General features: G+C 43.1%; 1 protein-coding gene across 3 annotated transcripts in view; it reads left to right on the top strand.

The window, feature by feature from the left end:
- The window catches only part of AKAP9 (A-kinase anchoring protein 9), a 205,219-nt gene that overhangs the window by 38,779 nt on the left and 140,181 nt on the right, over positions 1 to 26,259 (top strand). For all 3 annotated transcript variants that reach the window (XM_050939487.1, XM_050939488.1, XM_050939489.1), the window contains exons 2-3: positions 7,351 to 7,599; positions 24,329 to 24,373. In XM_050939487.1, coding sequence (XP_050795444.1) covers positions 7,351 to 7,599; positions 24,329 to 24,373 — 294 coding nt within the window. The remainder of the gene's footprint in view (positions 1 to 7,350; positions 7,600 to 24,328; positions 24,374 to 26,259) is intronic.

Raw genomic sequence — 26,259 nt, forward strand, 5'->3', positions numbered from 1 at the left:
ATTGCTGTAGATGTATAATAATCTGTTTGGGCAGGGATGGTGTCCCTAACCTTTGTTTGCCAGAAGATGGGAATAGGCGATAGGGAATGGATCACTTGATGATTACCTGCTATATTCATTCCCTCTGGGGCATTGGCCACTGTTGGAAGACAGAATACTGGACTAGATGGATCTTTGGTCTGACCCAGTATGACTGTTCTTATGGTAGACAAGAATTTAGAAAAAGTCTGCGGAGTTCTTGTTTCACATTGTAGGTAAAACAGAGTAGTGTCCTTTGAACAGTATGATTAATTGCATCTTTGATCATAGTTATAGATGTCTTGATGGAAAAGTTACAGTACTAAAGTGTATACTTAGGAATAGAATAATAGTTTTATTTTTTAAGGGACAGTACATCATGTCTCTTTTCATAATAGCCACAACTGGGATGTTATTTTAGAGGTGTTGAAAACCTGCAGCTCCTACTTACCACGGCAGATCTGAAAAATGACATTCTTTTCAGAGTGTGAAGGGGTAATAGGCAAACATAATTGAGAATCTGATTGCTTTCACCTAAAATTGAGTCTCTTGTACTGTATATGTGTATGATGATTTGTTTCTGTTACCTATATAGTTCTTATGTCATGAACTTGCCAGATGTTGTGTTGGGCCTGATATGTGGTAAAGAGATTATGTAGTGAAAAGTAAATTTCATCATTGTTTTCATTTGTATAGTTTCACATCTTTGTCGAAAAATTTAGTTGGACCATATAATTTTGAACTTTATGTGGGAAATCTTTGATGTGAATATGCACTTCACACCGTACATTAAATCTGAACATCATTTAAATTTGTGTGCATATTTATATACTGTGCCATGTCACTTCTATATTCTGACACAAAGCCCATGTGGCATTTACCACTGAGGTTAAGAGTTGGATGAGGAAGAAAACGGGGACTAAAGTCATGTCCACAACCAAGAATAGCTGGATAGATATTTCTGCTAAAATGATCAGCAATAAAATAGTTAACTAAATTGGTGTGATTTCTACCAGTAATCCCAACCAGCTCCCTAGCACGTGTCCTAACAGGGTGCCTACCTAGGACCCAGCAGCCCCAGCACACACCAGCCCTCTTCGACACTTCTGATCATCTTGCAGCAAGGGTTTCACCCACACTTTTGCAAACCATACACATCACCTATAGTATTTTGCTGTAGCCCTTCCCACAGGGTTGTGGGATTGATACAGGTTGTGATAAAGTGATGAATGCTTTTGGGGTTCCAGGGGGGAAAAGGTTCAGAACCCCACAGAACCTACATAACAAAATAAATCTTTTAAGTATTTATGCTGTTATATTCAAATACAGTTCCACTCTGAAAAATGATTTCCAAAACTATACATATTACTCATGATATCTACTCTCCATTTGCTGTTCAGTCATATTCTGCTGACTTTAGTGACAAAAATAAGTTTTTGCTGCTTTTTACTCCTCTTAGCTCTGCAGAGCCAACACAGCTAAGAGAGATGAAATAAGAAATGTGTTCCATCTTATGCATTTCAGAATTGGATGCTAGGATCCAGTCATTTATACCTTTGCAAACTCATTGAAGACAATGGGGACTATGCAGGTGTTGAAGTTGCTGAAGGCATAATTTGAGGACATGGGGGGTTATACAGCTGTAAGTAAAGATCTAATTTGGCCAGTAGAACCATTAGTACTGATCATGATGTGTGAATTGGAAAGAAATCCAGTTTTACTCTGAGATTTCAGTCTGAAATTTCAAGGCTGGCAGTTTACTTGTAAACTGTGCACATTTGACACTGATGTCATTGACAGTAAACATGGAATCTTCAGTGCCTTGTTGAAAGCATTTTCCTGTTCCATAGGGAATTGATCTGTTGACTATAAGCTGTGTTTAAAAGATTTACCAGACACCAACTAACTAGAGGACTAAACATACTATTAATAATAATAATTTGTGTTATTGTAGCACCTAGGTGCTCAGTCATGGACCAGGATCCCATTACAAGCCAGTTAAGTACAAAAACAGAGGGCCCTGGTTAGAATCGCCACCAGCCATTATCTCCCAGTTTCTGGAAAGGCTGGAATTTCACTACTGCTTGGAGGTTGCAGTAATGGTACTTGGACGAGATTTGTGGGGTAGAGAGCTGATGGGCAACCCTCCACAAGGTAGAATGGATTACAAGGAAAGGATGATCTGCATTGGACAAGTTATTGCTAAATAGTTTCCAGATGTGGTGTTCAGTGAAGTTGTGGCTGCTTTTTTGATGTCTTGTCCTTTCTTCCTGTAATGTCTGGGACCAGAGCCTCCTGCTACTGTAAGGAGTTGGCAGTAGTGGAATTGTCTGCTATTCTGACTCTCTCTCTAATTTTGGAGCCTTATTCCTTTGAATAACATCAGTACTTGCATCTTTTGCTGCTTTTTACAGCTTTTCCAAGTATCAGCAGTGGCATGAATTGACCTAGTTCTTGAGTTGCTGGCCACAGATTTTGAATAGAAGCAATAGAAGTAATTACTGTGTTATTAATTTAACTCTGATAAAATCATGAGCAGCAGTAGAAGCTCTGGAGCTCTTTTTTTAGATTCTGGAAGACAGCACTACATCAGTTTACTTTTGGCTCATATTCCTTTCACACTTGGAAGGTTATTTTTTGCAAATATAAAACCTGGAAACTTAATATTGTTTAAATGAAATCTTAATTTTTTTTCTAGAATTTGTTGGCATTGCCTAAAATTATTGCTATGGAATTCATCCCATTTGTCACTGAAGGTAGGTGTATGTGGTCCCGTCCCCCCCCCCCCCGAGTCCTGACCATATATCTTAATTCTAGAGCCCTGACTTGTGAAGGAATTCTGTATTTTAGGTTCTCCTTTCTTCATGAGCAGCAGAAGTATTTTTGGTCAGCAGTATTTTTGAGGATTGCATCTAGTGCATTTCACTTCTAATCCGAAGGGATAATTGGAGTTTTAAAATAAAGAAACATAATTTTCTATTTTTTTTGAATTTTGATTAAATTTCTGAATTTGAAATCATATTATTTTATTATTTGACTACAAATTTTAGGGTAAAAATTTCTAACATTTGTGCATGCAGTTGGTGCATGCTAATACTAGATGTGTATGAAAATCGATCACTTTCAGAACACAAATGCCCAATTATGTACCTAGTGGACATTCTTGTGAAAATAAGGTGCAATCATTATTTGAATGCCCAGATTAGTACATACATTTACACATGCCCATATTTAGTATTATTTAAAAGAAAGTTCAATTAATTGTAGAATATCTTTAACCAAATTTGCTTGGGTTTTATCTGATAATTCCTCATTGATTGGTAGCTTAGTTTTGAAAAGAGAGGAATATAATCTAACTAGATGCATGATGCATCTAGTCTGTACTCAAGGGGATTAGAATCCTTCAGTCTTTTTTGTTGGAGCCATTTATCTAATTTTGTAGGCCAATAAAGAATATAAAGTTGCACTGGAAGAAGCTGCATTGCCTTTTATCTATTACATACGGTTTTCAGCCATCATAGATAGGATACTTTAGAACCAGTGTGTATGTGTTCCAGAAAAGCTCACAATTGCATTTTCTTGCAGCAACTTTAGCTACAGAGACAATATTAGGGTTGCTTTAGGTAACACAAAAATATGTGATCAAGTTTGGGAAGAGAATGCTTGATCTCTGACCCTGTCTAGCTCCCTTAAAAATTTCTCAATACTTACTTTTGAAGGCCAAACCCACCAGCATGTGCCAGTGGCTTATTTAGAAAATACTTTGGGTTTTACTTATGACAAGAATGACTTAGCTAGCTGTTTTGTTGACGTAACATATAGTCTCAAAAAGGATTATGTTAATACAAACCAGTTGCCTTTTAGAGCTCGCCAGCAGGGTCTACATGGGCCAGAGTGGATAAAAATCAAAATACTTCCGTAACAACCACTTTGCAGCAGCTGCTCTGAAAAATGTGGGAGGAACCAAGCTAACTCTCCCACAAGATGTATGTGATGGAACTCAGCAGTGGGACTGTTTGAGCACTATATCAAGAACTGCCCTAATCTGATGACAGTTTGTGAACAAAATCATGAAAGAATAGATGACACTGTCACAGCCAAAGTCCTCAACATTGGGCTTAAGAGAAATGTTGAATACGTGCTGAGTATCCTGAAACCTATTTCTGTAACCTTAAACAAAATGAAGAGAAATAGCTCTTTTATTGCTGACACTTGAAATTTGGAAGGAACTGAGGTGAGATCTTAAAAAGAGATTAATTTACAAGCATTAAAAAAACGAATGGGAGAAGCACTATCTCCAGATCATTTTCTTGCAAATAGTCTCAATACTCGGTACCAGGGTCAAATCTTAATGGTTGAAGAAGAAGAGTTGGCTGTGACATGGACATCCAGCAATCATCCCTCCATAATGCCAACTATTACGTTTTAAAGAAAGTCACACCAGTGAACTGGTGGAAGTCACTTAAGCACTTGGATTCAGAGATTGTTAAAGTGATAATCCTTCTTTTAACAGCAGTAGCTTCTTCTGCCAGTATAGAAAGAATATTTTCTTCCTTTGGACTAATTCATTCCAAATTGAGAAATCGCTTGGGACCTGAAAAAGCAGGAAAGCTTCTCTCTCTCTTCCTCCGCGCCCACCCCCTCCCGATTATGAACAAGCAGGAAAATGAAGGTGAAGACAACTGAGTTAGCTGCAGAAGCCATATTTTAAGTTTCTCATGTTGACCTGGCTGACGTAGTCGATTTAATTTTTTTTAAATATTTCATTTATCTATTTTAGTTGAAACAATTTTAACAAAAACAAACCTGATTTTAAAAAACTTGAATGTTTAACTAAATTCAAAAATACATATGCTTGTTTGGTTAAAATATTATATGTTTGCTGTTGAAGAAAAAAATTCAGAATATATAACGTTGTTGTTTTAGTTAAATAAAACAATTTAAATGTTTGTCTGGTGATTTTCTCCTCCTAATACAGCATGGCAAGAAAATCCTCCAAATATTAATGGTTAACCTGTTGAATTGGAGATAGTTCACCTCTCAATGACTTCATAAATATCTGCTTCAATTACCTTTGGTAAATGAAATAATCAAATAATCATTCATTTTCAGATATAGCTGTAAAATTAATCTGAAAAGTTTTCAAATTAAATCTCTTAAAATGTATAGTGTGTACCTTCTAAAAATGAAACCTGCATCTATCTCTGAGTTGTGAAGAATATGTATTAAGGTTATAATAACCAACAAGAATGCACTTTTATGTAGAAAAACCATGATTAAATCGAGTCTTCCTGACGCGGGCCAAATCCACCCTGACACAGGCCAGTTAGAACGCTTTACAAATCACACCCCTTTGGTGTACTTTGCCGCACTGTATAGACAAGCCCTCAGAACATGTATTGATATTGTGAAGAGCTAGGGAATTAGTATCCTCACTCTTCCCTCTATTAAGAAGATGAGTCTATGATGTATCCTATTCCTTACCTGAACATAGTGGTGGGGAATCTCTCCTCTCTTCCTGGTGTAAAATACTTATTCTTTGACAAATGTTCTGAAATATTAAAAAGTTTTATTTATTTTAAAAATAGAAAAAGCCTTGTTAAATAGTTAAACTAGTCAGGGATGTAATAAGAGAAAGCGGAAATACATGCTAAGTACGTAGGTGAGCATTATTTCCTCAGCAGATCTCAAGGTCCTTCTGAGCTGAGCAGAGCAGAAGCTATATTCCACATTGTCAGTGCCTCCTGAGGCTGCAGAATCCTGCTGAGGAAATAAGAAAATATTTTCTTGCAGTGAGACAAAAGCATTAGCTATGGAAGAAATCATATTGATTGCAAGTATCATCTCTGTTTAATTTATGGCTTTCTCAGCTATCTTGAGGTTGAATGACAATTAGAAAACACAAAAGTGACAGCTTGCATTGTGACTGAACTGAGACTGGGAAGGGAGATCTTTGCCAAACTGGAAATCCTGATTGATCCACTTGAGCGTTGACAAAGAGTTTGAGTGGAAGCCTGGCTCTCTGGATTGGAGAATATCATGAACAAAAATTCCAATAAACTTTTATTATGTGATAGAAACTTTTTTTTAAATTGACAGTGGGTTTACCAAAATGCCTAATACTTTGGTATTAATTAACATAAAATAGATATGAAAGGCTAAGGCTTTATTTAAATGTTGTTGTGTTTATAAGTGTATGTGCTTAATAAAGTAATATAGTTGCAGCAGTCATTGTTGGACTTTTGAGGTACGAGAATAAAACCTGGTGATGGATAACACTTCGTTAATGTCCGTTTAATTTTGTCTTCACATTTGTAAAAAACGTAATTAATATTTTTCTTTCTTGAACTGAAATTCTGTTCCAGTTAAGAAAAATATATTTTAAATGGATTTTCACATGTAAACCATCACATCTGATTAAAAGTGATAAGCTCTGTAAAAGGCGGTGTCTTAGAGTATTTGAATAGCTTATGTACTAATTGGTTTTTCAATTGTGCTGTGTCTGGATCACCTGCGACTTTTTATTCATCATCATGTTTTGCTACAAGGTAAAGTATCTTGTAATTTGCTTATTGTCTTTTGTTAGACAATTTCCTAAAGATGTATTTTACTTTCTTCTATGTTTTGTTAGCAGCTTGGGCTGGTTTTCTTGATTCCTAAAAGTATTTTTTTCTGAAGAGTGCAGTGGTTCATATTTGGTATTAGAAAGGGTTGCTCTTCCACTTTTATTTCAGAGCAGATAAAATGAGTTTCATAGTCTTGTTGGTATGTAAGGTAATTATTATAAAACTAGAAGCAGCAAAGAATCCTGTGGCACCTTATAGACTAACAGACGTTTTGGAGCATGAGCTTTCGTGGGTGAATACCCACTTCCTCAGATGCATGAGTCTATAAGGTGCCACAGGATTCTTTGCTGCTTTTACAGATCCAGACTAACACGGCTACCCCTCTGATACTATAAAACTAGAGAAATTTATGTTTCCCTAAGAAAATGAGATCAAAGATTATTTTATAACCTTTGTGCTTTGTTTAACTTTGAAGCTTTTGATTTCTAGATAGCTGTCCAATAAGTACATACTGTTCTGAAATCTGCAAGACCTATATTAAATTATCATTATGCTGCTTACATATTGTACATTTTAAACATTATTTTAATGTTTATATTAAATTGTATTGAAGGGTATTTGGAATATGCAGCATTAACCTCAGCTTTGTTTTCTGCAGAGATTAGTCAGAAGATTTATGTAGAACAGTCCATAAGCTCTCATAATTGGTGTCATTAGTAATAAAGAAGAAAACTTTCACCTTAACAGGATTTTCTCTTATGTGCAGCTTGCCCAGTTTAGGCAACGGAAAGCACAGTCTGATGGGCAGAGTGCATCCAAGAAGCAGAAAAAAAAGAAAAAGGCATCAAACACCAAAGATGAAGAATCGATACAAGATGGTCCTGATATTGACCGGTCACAGGGTGATGAGACATCCACACACCAAAGAGGAGCAGCTGCTACTGCGGACTTTGCTATGATGAGGACTTTACGCAGTAGAGAAATTATCAAACATGACCAAACGTATACAATTGAAGTAAGTGTTATCAGGTCCTAAACAATTACATTATTTTCTTTTTAAAGATGGGCTCTTTATATTTTACTAAACTGCAGTGAATATGCAAAGGAAAATGAGTGGGCATTTTGAGAATATTGACATTATACCTTGCCTCAACCTCCATGCTGCTTTATGCTCTGAGCTGACACTTTCCATTTGCCTGTTGGTGACATATTTTCTATGGCGTGATAACTGAGCTGTAGAATATGAAGCATTTGTTGGCACAGTTGTGTGCATTCCTTGATAGGATAAAAGCTGTATATATTTTTTAAAAGCTTATAATGAAATTATAAGTATTACTCAGGAGTATCCCCAGAAATTTTTTGCATGATTTGCACAACTGAACCGTCTAGTGTTTTTCCACTTTGGGGCTCTTCACTGCCCTTCTCTTGTCCAGCTACCCTATGCAGGTGCTCACTCCAGCTCTCTGTACTTGTAATAGGTCTTGAGGCTGTTGATGAGCAAGTACTATGGGCCCAGCAGAGGGGACACGGACTACTGGAAGCAGGGTGAGGCTAGGCAGGGTTCTAAGGGGGATCCCTGGTGCAGGAGCCGGCCCCATGGCAGCAATTTGGAGAAGCAATGCTGACTTCCCAACCAGGTTTGATCCCATGGCTCTTCCATGAACAGGGCCGGCTCCAGGCCTCAGCACGGCAAGAGTGTGCTTGGGGCGGCATGCTGCGGGGGGCACTCTGCCGGTTGCCGGGAGGGTGGCAGGCAGCTCCAGTGGACCTCCCGCAGGCATTCCTGTGGAGGGTCTGCTGGTCCCGCGGCTCTGGTGGAGCATTTGCAGTCACGCCTGCGGGAGGTCCACCAGAGCCGTGGGACCGGCAAGCGGCAGAGTGGCCCCCGCGGGGTGCTGCCATGGTTGGGGTGGCCCTGTCCATGAAGGTGGTACTGTGGGGCCAAAACTGAATGACTGGTGTTATGACCTAGTGTCTGAGGGTAGTTTTGGCCCTGTACTTGAGTCTGAGTGGCACAGGTACTAGCCCAAGTAGTAGCCAGGTTCAGGTTAGTCTCTCCAACTGAGATTTACAAGGCATTTTCTTAGAACTGTCTGCCCTTTCACCCAACATTACTGTCTTGACACGACATCCTATAAAGTTCTAAGGCAAGATTACTGGAAGTATTACAAGGGATTATTTTCTAGCTGAATTTCCAGTTCTTACTTACCTCATCTTTGTAGTAGGATATGTCTTTGGCTTTGGCTTTTGTGCCATAAAATATGTTCAGTAGTTGGTGTATGTAACATTTTTAAGTGTCATGACTGGACTTCCTTTGTTCTTCTAATGTTTCTGTAGATAAAACAAATCACAGTTTTCTGTGATTTTTCTGATTTGAGTTTTTCCTCTCAGCAAGTGGAACTAGAATCTCCAATTTAAAAAAAATAAAAACAGAGTCCTGAAGAAACCCACATTCTTGATGCAGACCACAGCAGATGGAATCAAAGTGTTTCTATTTCTTTACTTTATGGGTTTCTTTTCTTAGATAGAAGGGATCTGTTCAAAGGACTGAAACTTTTCTTTCCCTTTCTTGGTTATATCATCAGAATTGTAATAGGACCATTTTGTTTTCTTTATTGTTCAGCATTTGCAGTCTCATTGGCTACTTCAGTTTATGGGCTTTCTTTCTATTTTCCTGGGAGGATGTCACAAGATGTCTAATTCCCTTCCTTTTAGGATTAAAAGGGTGTCTAATCCCTCTGATTACCAAAATTTACTAGAAAAACTCACCAGAACCTTTCACCTGAAGAAGACTATTTTTTGAAAGGCACAGATAGTCATTAATATTCCTTAATAATCATGTTAGAGTTGTTCCCCTGAGAGAAGTCTGTAGCAATCTGACAGGCATAATTTCTCCTTGGAGTTTTGTATAGGAGCCAGTTTAAGAAAGGTGGGAGGAGAGGAGAGGAGTGTCTGTTTTTGTTAGAGTCCTGAAGATTACTACAGTTTTTATTATTGTAGCTGATAAGAAATAACCATCACTGTTTTCCCGTCCATTGCATCTCTCACCTGAACTTCATCTGTAATGTCCTTAAATCATAGTTCTTCTTCGAGTGGTTGTTCATATCGATTCCAATCAGGTGTGTGCGCGCACGTGCACGTTGGCTGGAAGATTTTTCCCTTAGCAGTGTCCGTCAGGTCAGCCTGGGCACTCCCTGGAGTGGCACCCTCATGGCGCCTAATATATAGCCCCGCTGACCCTCCACCCCTTCAGTTCCTTCTTACCGTCAGTGACAGTGGCTGGAACTTCCCTTGGCTCTTGCTCAGCAAGTTCTCTTTGCTTTTCCATGTATATAGTTCTCAGTTCGTTTATAGTACCAGTTAAAAATTTAGTATAGTATAGTTATTGGGGTTTTTTCCCCCACTCTCTCTGGCCCGGCATCATGGCATGTCGCGGTCCCCAGGTTTTAAGAACTACGTGGCTTGTGCCAAGCGCATGCCTAAGAGCGATCTGCTCTTGTCGCATCTTAGGTGCCTGGGGGAGACTCATCAGAAAGATCTCTGTAAGAACTGCCATGAGTTCCGCCCACAAACACTTAAAGAATGGGAACAGTGCCTGAAGGTGATCCTCATGGAGGCAACCTTTCGCCCCCAATCTGACCTGGGCTCGAGAGACCCGATCCCATTGGTGTCGTCCTCAACGCAGAGCGCCCCAGCATTGTCTATGTCTTCGGCACCAAAGAAGGACACCAGAGATGCCCAGCACAACCATGGCTCCTCTCAGGGCCCGTTGGACAGTAGGCACTGCTCCCATTCGCTGGTGCCTCAAAAGAAGAGAAAGCCATATGACCGCTCTCCTCTGGCTAAACCTCGAGAAGTGCAACCCCGATTGGGCCTCTCCTCTGTGTCTCCTTCTGGAGCTGTGTCAACTCCTACCTAGGTGAGGCAATTGAGTCCAGCATCACTTCAATCCCCAGCACCTACTCGGTAACTTCAGCTCCCGTCCATGCTGGAAGCCTATCAAGCTGCTAGAGATCTCCTCCATCTGACTGCACCGTTTTCGCCTGCCAGGGAGGAATCCTCAGCGCCCAGTCCTCCGGTGCATTCCAAAGGAAAGCCAGCTATGATGTCGAGGCACTCCCCTTCGCCTTGCCCATCGGCATCTACACGCTCTGATAGAGAGCCTTCCCACTCCCTGAGCGCTCAACGTTTGAGGCACCAAGGATCGGCTCCTCCATGTCTTCAGTGTCTGAGACCTCGGAGTCGGAGCCCGACTCCTACCGCTCAAGTGGTAGCAGGAGTCGTAGAGCAAGGTTGGGCAGAGATAGAAGGGAGCAGCAGGCGTCGCCTCCGCAGTGGCAGAACCTGCCTCAGTTGCCCTTCTGGACCCCCTGGGCTTGCCACCAGAGCCAGCGAGGAACCCAGGGCCCACGCTCAGCAGCGTATTCTGTTGCGTCCGCCACCTTTGTGCCGCCTTCAGCCGTACAGCTGACACCTACAGTTTTGACACCTTTCCGGCCAGCACCGTTGTCGACTCCAGCACCCTGCCTGACTCCAACTTCGGCACTGGCTCATACGACGTCGGCAGACCCGTCTTCCATGCCTGCACCATTGTCGACGTCGACGTCAATGCAGGTACCTATTTGGCACCGGGCCTCTTGACACCAGCAGCTCCTGGGAGTGTGCTGATGCAGCTCCCTCCTGTGCGGTTGATGCCAACACTGATGTTGTCTACAATGTCTACGGCCATTTTGCCATCATCAGCACCACCTCCTCCACCTCTGCCCCGGGAGTCACGTGACCCATCCAGGACAGACGGTAGAGAGCTTCCACCACTGGCACATGCTCCCTCTTCCTCGTCCCCGGACAAAGCGTTGGGAGGGTCATCCATAGCTCCTGCGTTAGAGGACAATAGAGTTCTGCAACAGTTACTCCACAAAGCTGCCAAGGCTTGGGCATCAAGGCTGAGGAGATGGTCGAGGAAGCGATCCCATGGTGGACATCCTAGCATCCTCGGGGCCCTCATGGGTAGCGTTACCCCTCATAAAAACAGTGGTGGACGCCACCAAAACCCTGTGGCAGACACTAGCATCTCTGCTGCTCACTGTTAAACGCAATGAGCGCCATTACTTTGTCGCCTCCAAAGGCTTTGAACATCTCTACTTGCATCTGCCTCCGGATTCCCTGTTGATGTGGCTAACCAGTGGGAGAGACAAGGCATCCTTCCCCAAAAAATAGAGATGCTAAATGCCTGGATCTAGTGGGTAGGAAAATCTACTCCACTGGGGGGTTACAATTCCATATTGCTAACCAGCAGGCCATCGTGAGTAGGTACTCCTATAATACCTGTACTTCCATGACCAAGTTTATGGACTCTCAGTCTGAATTCACTGCCTTGGAAGAGGGGAAACTAGTCTCCTGCGCCTCACTGCAGGTGGCCTTAAACCCTGCAGATGCTGCCACAAGATTCATGGCGATGGGGGCCAAGTTACAAGTCTCAGGGTTACCCTATGAAGTCAGGGCCTTCTGTTTGAGGGTGAGACTCTATTTTCAGAGAAAACGGATAAACAGCTCCACAGCCTAAGAGACTCCCAAGCCACCCTCAGATCCTTGGTCTTCAATACCCCCGCCACTCAACGGAGACACTTCCGCCCACAACCTCCTCAAAGGTTCCAGCAGCAAAACTGCCAGGACAACTCTAGGAGGAGGAACAGGAGCAGAAGAAGAAGACAACACCCCTCCGCTAATCAAGGCCAGCCTAAACCGCCCTCTGGCCCTAAACCGCCATTTTGAATGTGCGATCGAGGACAGCACACCAGCCCAGAGACTGGATTCACCCTGCCTTACCTTTTCCTTTCGACTGTCCCCCTTCTACCATGCATGGTGCTGTATAACTTTGGACCGCTGGGTACTTTGCACGGTAGAGAGAGGATACGCCATCCAATTTTGTACCCTCCTGCCCTTCCACCCCCTTTCCCAGTCCCTCTTCAGGGACCCTTCTCATAAGCATCTTCTTATTTAGGAGATGCAATCGCTCCTAGAGCTGGGGGCTGTGGAGGAGGTTCCACTGGAACACAGGGATGAGGGTTTCTACTCCCGCTATTTTCTGGTACCGAAAGCCAAAGGCGGCCTAAGGCCTATCCTGGACCTGCGTGACCTCAGCAAGTTTATGAGGAAACTCAGGTTCCACATGGTCTCCTTGACCTCCATTATCCCTTCACTGGATCCAGGAGACTGGCATGTTGCCCTCTACTTGAAGGATGTATATTTTCATATAGCGGTAGCGCAAAACCACAAAAAGTACCTCAGGGTCGTGGTCAATGGTTCCCATTACCAATTCACCTTTCTCTTGTTCGGCTTGTCAGCAGCACCTCCAGTTTTCACCAAGTGCATGGCAGTCATCGCTGCCTTCCTGTGGAGACATCAGGTAGAGGTGTTCCCATACCTCGACAGCTGGTTGATCAAAGGCCGATCCAGAGCTCAGGTAGAAGATCAGGTAACATTCATCACAGCCACCTTCCAGAAATTGGGCGTCTTATTGAATGAGACGAAATCAACTCTGTCCTTGGTCCAGAGGATAGAGTTCATAGGGGCGGTCCTGGACTCAACTCAGGCCAGAGCATTCCTTCCAGAGACGAGATTTCATGCCCTCGCCTCTATGATCCAGGGACTCAAGAAGTTCTCCACCACCACCGCGAGAAATTGTCTAAAGTTGCTCAGCCATATGGCAGCCTGCACGTATGTGGTTTGACATGCCAGACTCAGGCTTTGACTGCTACAGTCGTGACTGGCGTTGGTGTACAGACCTGCCACGGACAGCTTGGACAGGATTGTGACTCTATCTTGCCCTGTTCTTGACTCAGTCCTGTGGTGGATGGATGCTCAGCAGGTGCGCTTGGGAGTCCCCTTCGCCACCCCTCAGCCATCCCTAATGCTAGTGACGGACGCGTCAGATTTGAGGTGGGGGAGCTCAGCTGGGGGTACACAGGACTCAAGGCCTCTGGTCACAGATGGATCTCTATCTTCACATCAATGTGAGAGCTCAGAACGGTACACCTAGCGTGTCAGTCATTCCGCCTGTATCTAGCGGGTCATTGTGTATCAGTCATGATGGACGGTATGTCCGTGATGTTCTATCTCAACAAACGGGGGATGAGGGGTTGCATACTCCTCTCCCCTGTGCCAGGAAGCCCTCAGGTTATGGGACATTTGTACAGAACACTCAGTCGATCTGCAGGCTTCGTACCTTCCGGGAGTCAAGAACGAGCCGATGGACCTCCTCAGCAGGTCTTTTCACACCCACGAGTGGTCCCTTCACCTGGATGTCGCATCTGTGCTCTTTCAGAAGTGGGGCTGTCCCTTGATTGACCTCTTCACCACGTGATGCAACAGGAAGTGCCAGCAGTTCTGCTCCTTCCAGAACCACAGTCCAGGTTCACAGCGAACACGTTTCTCCTCCACTGGGGTGGACCACTTCTGTACACCTTCCCACCCATACTGCTCGTTCACAGGATCCTGCTCAAGATCTGCAGAGACTGGGCTTTGGTCATTCTCATAGCTCCAGCTTGGCCCTGCCAGCATTGGTACACATCTCTCCTGGACATGTCAGTGGGGGGCCCTGATTATCCTACCACTCTTCCCGGACCTTCTCACACAGGATCATGGGTGGCTCCAGCATCCAAACCTGCAGTCGCTACATCTCACGGCCTGGAGGCTCCATGGCTGAATCCATTCGAGCTCTCCTGTTCAGAACAAGTCAGATAGATTATCTTGAGCAGCAGGAAACCCTCCACTAGGGCCACTTTCCTGGCAAAGTGGAAGAGATTTTCAATCTGGTTGGCTCAGTGCAACTTCTCCCGGCACTAGCCTCAGTGTCCTGGGTTTTGGATTTATCTTTTCCACCTGAAGCAGGAAGGTCTCCCCTTGTTCTCCATAAGGGTACATCTGGCCACCATCTCAGCTTTCCATCCGGGGATACAGGGCCACTCAGTCTTCGCTAACCTCCTGGTTAGTCACTTCCTGAAGAGTCTCGACAGGCTGTATCCTCATGTCTGCCAACCAGTTCCTGCTTGGGATCTTAACCTGGTCCTTGGTAGGCTCATGAGACATCCCTTTGAGCCTCTAGCAGCATGCTCCCTACTCTACCTCTCCTACAAGGTTGCATTCCTCGTGGCGATCACCCCAGCCTGGAGGGTGTCTGAGCTCAGGGCCTTAATGTCTGAGCCACCTTACAACGTGTTTTTTAAGGACAAGGTTCAGCTCAGGCCTCACCTGGCCTTGCTCCCCAAGGTTGTGTTGTAGTTCCACCTCAAGCAGGACACTTTCCTTCCAGTTTTCGATCCTAAGCCTCATACAAATGACAGGGAGCAGAGACTCCACTCTCTCGACATCCACAGAGCGCTGGCCTTCTACATAGAAAGGACCAAACCCTTCAGGAAGTCAGTACAACTCTTTGTTGCAGTGGGGGACAGAATGAAGGTACAGCCTGTTTCAACCCAGTGCATTTCATCATGGATTGTGGCGTGCATTACTGAGTGTTACAATGTAGCAGGAATCCCAGCGCCCCTGATAACAGTGCACGCTACAAGAGCACAAGCTTCTTCAACAGCTTTCCTGGTTCAGGTTCCCACCCAGGAAATCTATAGGGCTGTGACGTGGTCATCAATACACACTTTCACCGCACACTATGCAATTACTATGCAGGCCAGAGATGATGTGGCCTTTGGTAGGGCAGTGCTCCAGTCAGTGGTCAGCTCCAACCCCGCCTCCTAACTTTGCTTGGGATTCACCTGATTGGAATCAACATGAACAACCATTCGAAGAAGAAAAAATGGTTACTCACCTTCTCGTTACTGTTGTTCTTCAAGTTGTGTTGTTCATGTCCATTCCAATACCCACCCTCCTACCCCTCTGTTGGAGTAACCGGCAAGAAGGAACTGAAGGGGTGCGAGGTCGGCAGGGCTCTATATTAGGTATTAGGCACTATGGGGGTGCCACTCCAGGGGACGCCCAGGCTGACCTGACGGATACTGCTAAGGGAAAAATCTTCCGGACGCACACCTGATTGGAATGGGCTTGAACAACACATATCGAAGAACAACAGTTACAAGAAGGTGAGTAACCGTTTTTTGCTATTCTTTTAGCTGAGAAAAGTTTATCTCCTTGCTTGGAAAGTGAGAGATATGGAGAGGGACTCTAATTTAAATCTTTGGGCCTGCCCTAGGTTTGTTTTAAATTCCCTTCTTCCAGTTTCCTTCTCACAAAGATAATGATATGCCCTGTTGTTTAGTAATTTATTTGTGGTTGGTTACTTACAAACTCTGGTATCTTCCAGATCAGCCCCACGTGCCTGTCAGCATTTTAGACCTAAATTATACAGCAGGCTCCTTTGATTTAAACCGGGGTGGGCAAACTACAGCCGAGGGCTGCATCCGGACCTTCAGATCTTTTAATCTGGCCCTTGAGCTCCTACCGGGGAGTGGGGTCAGGGGCTTGCTCTGCATGGATCCTGGAAGCAGCAGCACGTCCTCCCTCTGGCTCCTACACATATGGGCAGCCAGGGGGCTCTGCACGCTGCCCCTGCCCCAAGTGCCGACCCTGCAGTTCCCATTGGCAAGTAAATGGGGCCAATAGGAGCTGCAGGGGCAGCACTTGCAGATGGTACAGCGCGCAGAGCTGCCTGGCCCTGCCTCCATGTAGGAGCCAGAGCGGGGACATGCCGTTGCTTCTGGGAGCTGCTTGAGGTAAGCACCGCCTGGAGCCTGCACCCCTGACTCCCTCCAGTACCCCCAACCCCCTGCCACAGCCCTGATCCCCCTCGTGCCCTCCAAACCCTGCAGTCCTACCCTCCCTCATCCCCAGCCAGAGCCCTCACCCCCAATTTTGTGAGCATTCATGGCCCACCATACAATTTCCATACCCAGATGTGACCCTCGGGCCAAAAATTTTGCCTATCCCTGATTTAGCAGCTATATTATACATTTTGAAGTTATAGTATACACTATCTGAATGATATTTGAATTGAATTTTCTTTCATTAATACTGAAGAAGAGTTATGTTGCCTCTAACTTGACATCATGTGTTTTGAAAAGTGACATGTCAGAAGTAATTGAACTTAAAAATTACAAACTTGAACTACCTGATAAGATGCTGCAGATTTCAAGTACTAACCCTGTAGGAATTTAGAGAAAGTTATGGAAATAAAATATGGAAAATTGGGATAAATTTTGGCTTGGCCAGAAGCTAAAATTCGTTTGTCTATTCTTAAGACAGTTTAGTAAACATTCATTTTCTTGAGAAAAGCACAATCAAGAGCTACTTCTCCAACTTCATTTTGTATTGATTTGTTTAAATCAGGGATGGGCGTGAATGTTGGGCTAGGGCAGGGGGTTGGGGTGTGTGAGGGAGTGCGGGGTGTGAGAGGGGGTGCGGTGTCCAAGAAGGGGCTCAGGGCAAGGGGCTGGGGCACAGGAGGGGTGCGGGGTGTACGAGGGGCTCAGGGCAGGGGGTTGGAGTGCGGGAGGGGGCTCGGGGTTGGGGGCTCAGGGCAGGGGGTTGGGGTGCAGTAGGGGTGCGGCGGGGGGTTGGTGTGACACCACTTACCTACAGCGGCTCCAGGGTGGCAGTGGCGTGCATCAGGGCCAGGGCGGGCTCCCTGGCTGCCCTGGCCCTGTGCCGCTCCCGAAGTGCAGAGGGCTCCGCGCGCTGCCCTCACCTGCTGGTACCTCCCCTGAAGCTCCCACTGGCCACGGTTCCCCATTTTGAGCCAATGGGAGCTGCGAGGGGCGGTGCCTGCAGGCAAGGGAAGCTCACAGAGCCCTCTGCCCCCCCCCCACTGCCCCCAGGGGCTGCAAGGATTTGGTCGGCATGGGGCCTGTGGCGCCATGGGGGTGGCGATCCCACAGGCTGGATCCAAAGCCCTGAGTTTGCCCACCCCTGCCCTAGTCAAATTATTTTATTGTTATTAGCAAATGATTTTTTTAAGAGAAAAGCCATACTTCCTTTAAAACTAAATCCTGAAGGTTCAATCAGATGAGATATACAGAAATTAGGGATTCCTATTAACTGATAAATATTGGAAGTATACAGCAATGGAGTAAAATGGAAAGAAAGGGGACAATACAGCCATACAAAGAACTTTGTTTTCAAGTGAGTGAGTAGGCTTTGATCAGCCATAGGAAATGAAATACAACTGCTTAGACCCAGAGAATATAAGATGAATATTTGCAAATTGTTGAATACTGCCTACAGAGACCGAGGCAGCAGGAGACTAAAACAATAGACATATGTTATTAAGGTTTGATTCAAAGCCCATTGAAGTCAATGAGAATCTTTCCATTGATTTCAGCAGGCTTTGGATCATGCCCTTAAAGTAGAATACGTATCCAAAGAGGTTTAATTTGAGCTTTTCTGGCCAGCATTCTGCAGTTACCTTCAGACAAACCTCTTGGCAAAACAATTCAATCTTAACAGCCAAACAGGAGAGTTATCCAAGCTACCAGAAGTACCACCTATCTGAAAAACAAAACTATGTGGGCATCATCTTGGAACCTTGGAGCCATCCACAGTAGTCTACCCAGATGGAAGAGAGAACATGTACCTTCAATTAGCAACTCAGAAACAACAGTACAGAGCTGTTAGGTTATGTACAGATGTGGGGTCCAGAAGGACATCACCATTATTGCCACATAATATGTGTATTTGTTTCAATCAGTGATGTACACACACTGAAAACACACAAAGGATGTCATCAGTCTTTCTGAGAGTGAACCTGCTAGAAATAAAAGTTGCGGGAAGATGGAGTGTATGTTATACAGGTGAAAAGTAAAACTGAACCATAGAAACAAACAGTCCAATGTGATATTTTCTCCCTCTAACTTAGATTCAGTTAATCTGAGGCGTCTTTTGTTGTTGTGTGAAGAGTAGGAGGTGATCTGTTTGTCTATCGCTGCTGGTGCCGCATATCAGTTGGAAGCCTTCCTAAATCAATGTGAAAGGAGTAAAATGAAAAGACTGCTTTCATGCTGTTTTACAAGTGCTGTATTACAAGTCATTAAGGTCTGGGTGGTCTCAGTCAACAGAGAACCTCTCAGATTGTATGTCACACTTCCCTTCAAATTCACCGAGCCAATGAATTATTACATTCTGCCTTAAAAAAAGTGAGACAGAGGCAAATGAATTAAGAAATTACTTGCAGGTACTTACACCTAAACTGTGAGGGAGAACCCATGTAGAATGTCTCTCAACCATGGTTATTTAAGAATAAACACTCAATCTTCTGAATGCACTGGGGACATAATAGTCAGAATTCTAATATCAGACCAAATTATCTAATAAAGTATTATTGGGCTACTAAGACTAATCCTGTTAATTTGGAAACCACCACTTAAAAAAGATCCATGACTAGTCACTGCAATAGTACGGAGAGCATCACTTACATAACAGCATTTATACAGATTTACAGAATGTCTGTCTGTCTTTTTTTTTGTCTCAGGGGCCAATCAACCTTTAGAACATATTGCTATCCTCTGTATTTGAAATTTGTGGTTAACTCTTCCATTCAGTCACATTTTGTGATACAAAGGATTCACATATGGTGTGTAAGAGGGTGTCAATCAACTATTTTAAGGCTCAGACTTCCTCATACCTGATAGCCATTTACAATGTGTAGTCTTTGCAGGATTCGATATAAACCGACAGAAGTCAGTAGATTTCATTTCACCTAATGCTGAAATCCATTTCCTAATCCTAATGTCCCCCAACCCTTCCTGCAGGGATCAGGCGTCACCAGCCTGAGGCTGTGCAGGGAGTCCTCTGCAAGCCTGCTGTCATGGGAGTGAGGGAACAGGACTGTGAGGGCTGGGTTGCAGAGGGCTCCCTGTGCTGCTGCAGGGCTGGTCAGACACCCTTCCTGAAGAAGAAAGGTACAGGGAAGGCTGCAGTCTTCACAGGGAAGAGTAGAGGCCCCCAGCACTCCCAGCTGGTAAAAGAGCGGAACTATAGAGGGCTTTCTGCACTACCACAGGGCCAGTTGATACCCAGTCTCTGCAGGTGTAAGGTGCAGCGAAGGCTGTGGTCCTGGTGAGAAGAGCTCAACCCCCCCCTCAGGGCTGCAAGAAGGATGAGGATGAGCCCTGGCCTTGGGATAGGCCTTCCTGAGGCTGAATGGCTGTCTCCCCAGGCAGGAGTTAGCTCCCTCCTTCCCATAACAGTGGGGCTGTAGAGGGCTCCCTGCATGGCCACTGGGCAGGTGACACTCGTGGGAAAGGCTGTGGTCTTGGCAGGCAGAGCAGGGACTGCTGGCCATGGCCTCGAGAAGTCCTTTGCCATGGGGGAGGTTACTCCACTGCTGAATGGTATTAATAGGCAGAAGGTTTAAAACAAACAGGAAGTACTTCTTCACACAATGCACAGTTAACTTGTGAAACTCATTGCCAGAGGATATTTTGAAGGCCAAAACTGTAACTGGATTCAATAAATAATTAGATAAGATCATGGAGGAGAAGTCCTTCAATGGCTACTAGCCAAGATGGTCAGGGATGCAAACCTGTGCTCTGGATATCTGTCTGCTTCTGACTGCCAGATGCAGGAACTGGACAACAGGGGATGGATCACTTGCTAATTGCCTGGTTCTGTTCATTCTCTCTGAAGCATCTGGCATTGGCCACTGTCAGAAGACAGGATACTGGGCTAGATGGACCACTGGTCTGACCCAGTATGACCATTCTTATGTTCTTACAGGGTGGCCTCCCCCACGACTGAGAGCTTGTCCTCTTGCTCCTTGCAGTTCTGGCCAAGGGGGTCTGCTCTGTCCTCCGCTGTACCTTCCCTCACCTGGCACCTTCAGGGATTGGGTGTTTCTGGCCATGTGGCCATGCAGGGAGTCGTCTTCAGTTCCAGTGTTACAGTCCTGCTCCCTCACTCACCAGCTACATGTGTAGGAGCCTTCTCCAGGCAAGAACAGCTCAGCAGTACTGGGGTTCCTCTTCCTTCTTGCAGTCCTGGCTGGGGGACTCTGCTCCACAAGTCCTGGACTGCAGCATCCCTCAGACCTTGTGCTTTGGTGTCTTGGGACACCTTGGGCTCCAGCCCTGTTGCCAGTGCTGGGAGCTCCCTGCAGCCCCACTGTCAACACTGACCTAATCCCAACCCCTACCCCTTTCCCCCTCACACACTTAATTTCCAGCAAATGTAAAAATAGTTAAAAATAAAAAAGGCTGACTAAGTTGTTACAATTTATATGCTAAAAACCTGGGGAAAAAGTGTAAGTTAAAGGTGCTGAGGTGGCCTATTTTAACTTACATAGTCATGGCTGAGGCAACACAAATTCTTTGCCATATCGCCTCTTCCTTCCAGCAATTCCATGGAGTTTTACTGCCAAAGTTAATGTTGACTGGGTCGGCATTTGTTTAGGAGGTTTCCCTTTGGCATTGTGGAATACCACCTGGGAGATGTCTGGTCCAATGGCTGGCTGTACATTCTCTGGTTGCACAACTACTACAGGAAGTTGGGATGGCATATTGCCCAGCATTCAGGCACACTCCCATCTTCAAGTAGTTTTGATGACCAGACCCTTTAGTCATTCCTCAGGAGTACAAACCCCACCTTCTAAAATAGTAGTTCACTGGAAACTCCACAAGGGAAACCTTGCCAAAATTTCTGGTCCTAGGATGGTATTAACATAAATTGCACTTAATGGGAATGTATTTGACAGGTGCCAAAAGAGTGAGTGGTTCTTAGTCATGTGTTAAATAATTCTAAATCGTGGCCTATTAATACAAAATATACCAAATAAACATTTAAATTGAGAAGAAATAAAAAGAAAAATGATAAAAGCAGTGAATTTCATTTTTATTATTCAGAATAGGATGAAATCATCTTATCTTTCAGACTATGTTCATATATTTATTAAAATATTTTTGTAAAACAAGTTTATATAGTAAAGAAAATATACAAATTAACATTTGAGTTACATAAAGTTTTTGTAAATAGTGGGATGGAACTCAGATTCCTATTGATTGTTTTCAAGTTTATCACAGTCTTTTCTCTTAAATGGCATAATGGCCTAATTATGATAATAGACTGTCCTCTGAAATGTCCCAGTTAAGGGAATTCTACAATAGTTATTTCAGTTCTGAATAGCTAACTTTAATATTATTTTAGTCTGTACAAGTGCTCAGAATTTAAAAACACCTTTTTGGTTTCTGTTATAGACTTCAGTTTATATTCACTACAATACTTTCTTATTCTTAAAGTGGATCTTTTTGGTTTATACAACCCTATCAGTTTTATGAGTTTTAAATCCCCATGATAATATGATAATTTAGATCAGTGGTCTCCAAATGTTTGTGATCGCGCACCCCATCAGTAAAAAAATGTTGAGCGTGCACCCCCTGCACGCCAGCTCTGCCATTTTTGCCAAAGCAGGAAAAAAAAAACAAAAAAACCCAACTCTCCTTCTGCCGTGCACCCCACTTTGGAGACCACTGATTTAGATTATCACAGCGGTCCCTTCTGGTCTTGGAATCTATGAATAAATGTTCATATTTAAACAAAAGTTTTGTTTACTCTTTAAATATAACACTTTTGAATTTTGTGATTTCTTTGTGAAGTTATATATTTTATTTACATTTTGAAATCTATAGAAAGCATGGCATTTGAATAGCAAAAAACTGAAGGGCTCCAATAAACCTCCAAAGGAGATTTTCAAAAGCACAAATGGCAATTCAGCACCATTCAAAGTCAATGGAAATTAGGCATCTAACGATTTGTCAAGTATCAGAGGGGTAGCCATGTAAGTCTGGATCTGTAAAAGCAGCAAAGAGTCCTGTGGCACTGTCATAAACAGATAACTAAGGGTTAATGTCTCTTTCACCTGAAAAAAAAAGTAACCTGAAGCACCTGATCAGAGGACCAATCAGGAAACAGGATTTTTTCAACTCTGGGTGGAGGGAAGTTTGTGTGTGAGTCCTTTGTTCTTGGTTTTCTGCCTGTATGCTCTCTTGGCTATGAGGGGATTTCTATTTCTTGCTTTCTAATCTTCTGTTTCCCAGTTGTAAGTACAAAGGATCAGCTAGTGATTTATATGTTTTTTTTTTTATATTTACATGTCTATAGTTGCTGGAGTGCTTTGAATTGTATTCTTTTTGAATAAGGCTGTTTATTCAATATTCTTTTAAGCAATTGACCCTGTACTTGTCACCTTAATACAGAGAGACCATTTTTATGTCTTTTTCTTTCTTTTTATATAAAGCTTTCTTTTAAGACCTGTTGGAGTTTTTCTTTAGTGGGGAACTCTAGGGAATTGAGTCTGCAGCTTACCAGGGAATTGGTGGGAGGAAGAAGTCAGGGGGAAATCTGTGTGTGTTAGATTTACTAGCCTGACTTTGCATTCCCTCCGGGTGAAGAGGGAAGTGCTTGTGTTTCCCGGTTGGAAATGGGGGAGGGTGGAATCCCTCTGCTTAGATTCACGGAAGTTGCTTCTGTGTATCTCTCCAGGAACACCTGGAGGGGGGAAGGGAAAAGGTTTATTTCCCTTTGTTGTGAGACTCAAGGGATTTGGGTCTTGGGGTCCCCAGGGAAGGTTTTTGGGGGGACCAGAGTGCCCCAAAACACTCTAATTTTTTGGGTGGTGGCAGCTTTACCAGGTCCAAGCTGGTAACTAAGTTTGGAGGTTTTCATGCTAACCCCCATATTTTGGACGCTAAGGTCCAAATCTGGGACTAGGTTATGATAGGCACCTTATAGACTAACAGACATTTTGGAGCATGAGCTTTCGTGGGTGAATACGAATACCCACATCTGACGAAGTGGGTATTCATCCACAACAGCTCATGGTCCAAAACGTCTGTTAGTCTATAATGTGCCACAGGACTCTTTACTGCTTGTGCTATTTGTGTCTTTGAAAATCTCCCTGAGAGTATTTAATTGCATGGGGCCTGATCCAGCACCCATTTAAGTAAACGGAAAAGCTCTAACTGACTTAAGAATGTTGGACATGTCCCCTTCCACCATTTTTGCCTGTATAGAATTAAGTTTTAAAGTGTACCCTTACATAATTTAGCTTCGGGAAAGATAAGTAGTATTTTTTAACATGCTAAGTATGGATTTCATGTGACTACCTCTGAAGTTTTGTTGTAGAGATAACCCTTTAGATATTGAAACTTAAACTGATGCTTTGCATCACATTGATAATCATGTTTGGTAATAAATCAGGCATTCATTGGGCATATATGTTAACTTTCAAAATTGAAGCCCTATTCCTGCAATTGCTTGAATGCATGTGGATCTGATTGCAGGATTTGAGTCTGCATACCTGATCCTAAGCGCCTCCTGCAAGAAATCACGTTCAGCGCTCATTAACTTCAGTGGAAATTGAAGGTGTTCGTTGCTTTGCATAATCACATATAAGGCCGGAGCAACACTAGAAACTTTGGGATGTAGAGTAATGCCATTTCTGCCAGTACTGCTGATTTTTTGCAGAGACTGGTATTGGCTATATTAGCAAAAGCATTTTTTTGTCTATATAAACTGCATCTCCACTAAGAGGGTTTGCCGGTATGGCTATACGTATAGACAAGGCCTCAGAGAGCTGGGAATGGCTTTCATTTTGTAGATTCTAATGGATAACATGAGTATTTTAACTAGATATGCTTCATCAGGTGGCTTTAACCACTGTCCAAATACACAAAAAATAGATAGAAATAATGTTTAATGTTTTGAAATCTGTTAACATTGTAAATATTTTTATTTTTCTCCTATTTTAGCCAGACAGTGAAATTTCCACTACAGCAGATGATTATAGTTCTGAGGTAAGAATGAAATAACATTTTACATTTTTAATGTCACATTTAAACACTGTGGAATAGTTTTAAATATTTTGTTTGTTTAAAAAAAGAGAAAGGAAATATTAGTTTGAAAATGTTATAAATAACATGAAAATATAACTTTTTTTTAAGCAGTCACAATTAAACAAGCAGCATGCCAGATAAATAACAGGATAAATCCAATACCTAATAAAGGAGTAGATTTGTAAGCCAATGTGAGGGTTTCTTCACAACAACTGCACTTTAATGGTACTGTTCAGAGTTCTGGTTATGCAACCATTTCCCTATGTTAATTTTCTGTGGAGAATTAAACGCCAAGTAGAGTGATTATCTTTAACTTGTAAGTAAAATGAAAACTACTTGTTCGGAAAATAGTTAATTATAGAAAGAAATACCTTGAAATAGTTTGATCCTGTTCACACTGAAGTCATTGTCATCTTGCCATTGAGAGCAGGATTAGGCCCTTAGAGCATTAATAATAATTAACTTCATGTCAATATGCTATTCATTTTCTTTCCTCTTGAGGATTCCTCAAAAACTATGATAGTTTCTTTAATCAATAGTTAGAGTTTTTATAATTAAATGTTACTTTGTATTTATGGTGAGCCTTGTAACATATAGTATTATCTCTGCCAATTCCCAACAATTTTCAGCTCTAACTTTCTCAGTTAACACAAATAGAAAAATTGTAATATTGTCAATTTGAGAACAATAAATTTGATTTGATATAACACGTGCTGGCCAATTTATTACACATACAAAAGCTATGTTAAAATATGATTAAGGTTGCAAAGCCAGTCTCTGAAAGGTTAGAAAATGCCAAAATATAGGGTACCTGAACAACCTTAATTTGGGCCCCTTGTGCTTATGCATTATGATAGTTTTTAATTACATGCTCGCATACAGTCTTTTCCCAGGACCCCTGCCTCATTCAGCGCTCATTAAATCAGCAGCTATTCAATATTTTGTTTTATCTTAATTGTGCAATGGTTCATTGCCTTATTTATTGCACACAATTCAAACCCTGCTCTGAATATAGTTATTAATTTCCTCAGGGGCTGTTCCATGTCACTCATCACTATAGTATTTGAGTGCTTCACAAACATTAATTAACTTATCTTAACAGCATTGCTGTTAGGTGAGAGGTTATTATTATTCCCATTTTACAGATGGGGAATTCAGGAACAGAGAGATTAAAGTAAAAAGTGTCTGCTAATTTTAGCTGCTAAATCTGAACTGCCTACAACCTGATTTTTTCAGTGTACTTAGCTTCATATAGCACTTTATATGTTGATGGCCCTGCTCCCACTAACTTCAGTTTGCAGATGTGAGTGTACAGTACTTCTGCAAATCAGATTATGGATCTCAAGTTGGGTACACAGAAAATGAGGAACATACAGTTAGGGTATATCTTCACTGCAGAGTTAATTCTGCAGTGATCTTCACTTGAGTTACTCCTCTTGAGTTATCCTAGCTTGAGTGAAAGAGACCGCACTGCGAAATGACACTCAAACTACTGTATCCACACTGATGCTGCACTCACTTGTGTGTGGCACTCAGACTTCTGGGGATATAGTCCATAGTTCTTTGCACTGCAGTAAGATGAGCCACTCTATGAATTCTTTCCCAGTGATTTGTGAGAGAACTTCTCCATCCTTTCTGGGGATCCAGAGGGAATTGTGGGAAGGCATTGGAGGACCAGCAGTGCTTGAGTGGAGCTAGTCTGCATCCATACTAGTGGTTGTTCTCGGTAACTTAAACTTTAGCTTATATCCCCTGCCAGGCCAGCCAACTCAAGTTAAAAACCCAACCACACTCAAGGTAAGGGATTTTGTGTGTGGATGGGACTCAAGCTGGCGGCAGTACTTGAG

Source organism: Gopherus flavomarginatus, chromosome 2, assembly GCF_025201925.1.
Source record: "Gopherus flavomarginatus isolate rGopFla2 chromosome 2, rGopFla2.mat.asm, whole genome shotgun sequence".
Lineage (NCBI taxonomy): Eukaryota > Metazoa > Chordata > Testudines > Testudinidae > Gopherus > Gopherus flavomarginatus.